This window comes from Apaloderma vittatum, unplaced genomic scaffold, assembly GCF_000703405.1.
Source record: "Apaloderma vittatum isolate BGI_N311 unplaced genomic scaffold, ASM70340v1 scaffold28534, whole genome shotgun sequence".
NCBI classification, from domain to species: Eukaryota; Metazoa; Chordata; class Aves; order Trogoniformes; family Trogonidae; genus Apaloderma; species Apaloderma vittatum.
In genome coordinates this window covers 558-1,346 of record NW_009713659.1, presented here as the reverse complement: position 1 = coordinate 1,346, position 789 = coordinate 558, and the positions used below count along the sequence as shown (strand labels likewise).

General features: G+C 62.0%; 1 protein-coding gene across 1 annotated transcript; it reads left to right on the top strand.

Annotated features, from left to right (window-relative positions):
• Positions 1–157: 157 nt before the first annotated feature.
• LOC104273212 (complement C1q tumor necrosis factor-related protein 1-like) lies at positions 158–735 on the top strand (the record flags this gene model as incomplete). Its single annotated transcript, XM_009868457.1, has 1 exon — positions 158–735. A coding segment is annotated over one exon (578 nt), but the record flags the coding sequence as incomplete, so codon positions are not given.
• Positions 736–789: the final 54 nt, after the last annotated feature.

Here is a 789-nt window from a genome sequence, read left to right as displayed (position 1 = left end):
TGCTCTGGTGGCCTCTGGGCAGCAGCTTTGGAGGCATCACAAGAGCCCAGGGAGTGGGCAGGAGCCGGGGTGGGTTTCCCTGCTGTCTCCATCCCTTTCTGTCAGGCCAAGGGGCTTCCAGGACCCTGGGTTTAGAGATGTCACCCGCCTCTGACAGCCCAACTGTCCCTCCTGCTTTGCCCAGGCGAGAAGGGGGACCGTGGCGAACGAGGCATGCAGGGCAAGTTCGGCAAGACGGGGGTGGCCGGCAGCAGGGGCCACGCGGGGCCCAAGGGGCAGAAGGGCAGCGTGGGCGCCCCAGGGGAGCGCTGCAAGAGCCACTACGCCGCCTTCTCGGTGGGCCGCAAGAAACCCCTGCACAGCAACGACTACTACCAGACCCTCATCTTTGACACGGAGTTCGTCAACCTCTACGACCACTTCAACATGTTCACGGGCAAGTTTTATTGCTACGTCCCCGGGATCTACTACTTCAGCCTCAACGTGCACACCTGGAACCAGAAGGAGACATACCTGCACATCATGCACAACGGGGCAGAGGTGGTGATCCTCTACGCCCAGGTGAGTGACCGCAGCATCATGCAGAGTCAGAGCGTCATGCTGGAGCTGCAGGAGAAGGACGAGGTCTGGGTGCGGCTCTACAAGGGCGAGCGCGAGAACGCTGTCTTCAGCGACGAGTACGACGCTTACATCACCTTCAGCGGCCACCTCATCAAGTACAGCGGGGACCCCTGAGCACCTGGTCCCCTCTGCTGCTCCTGCCCTGGCTCAGGCATTTGAGGACCCCCT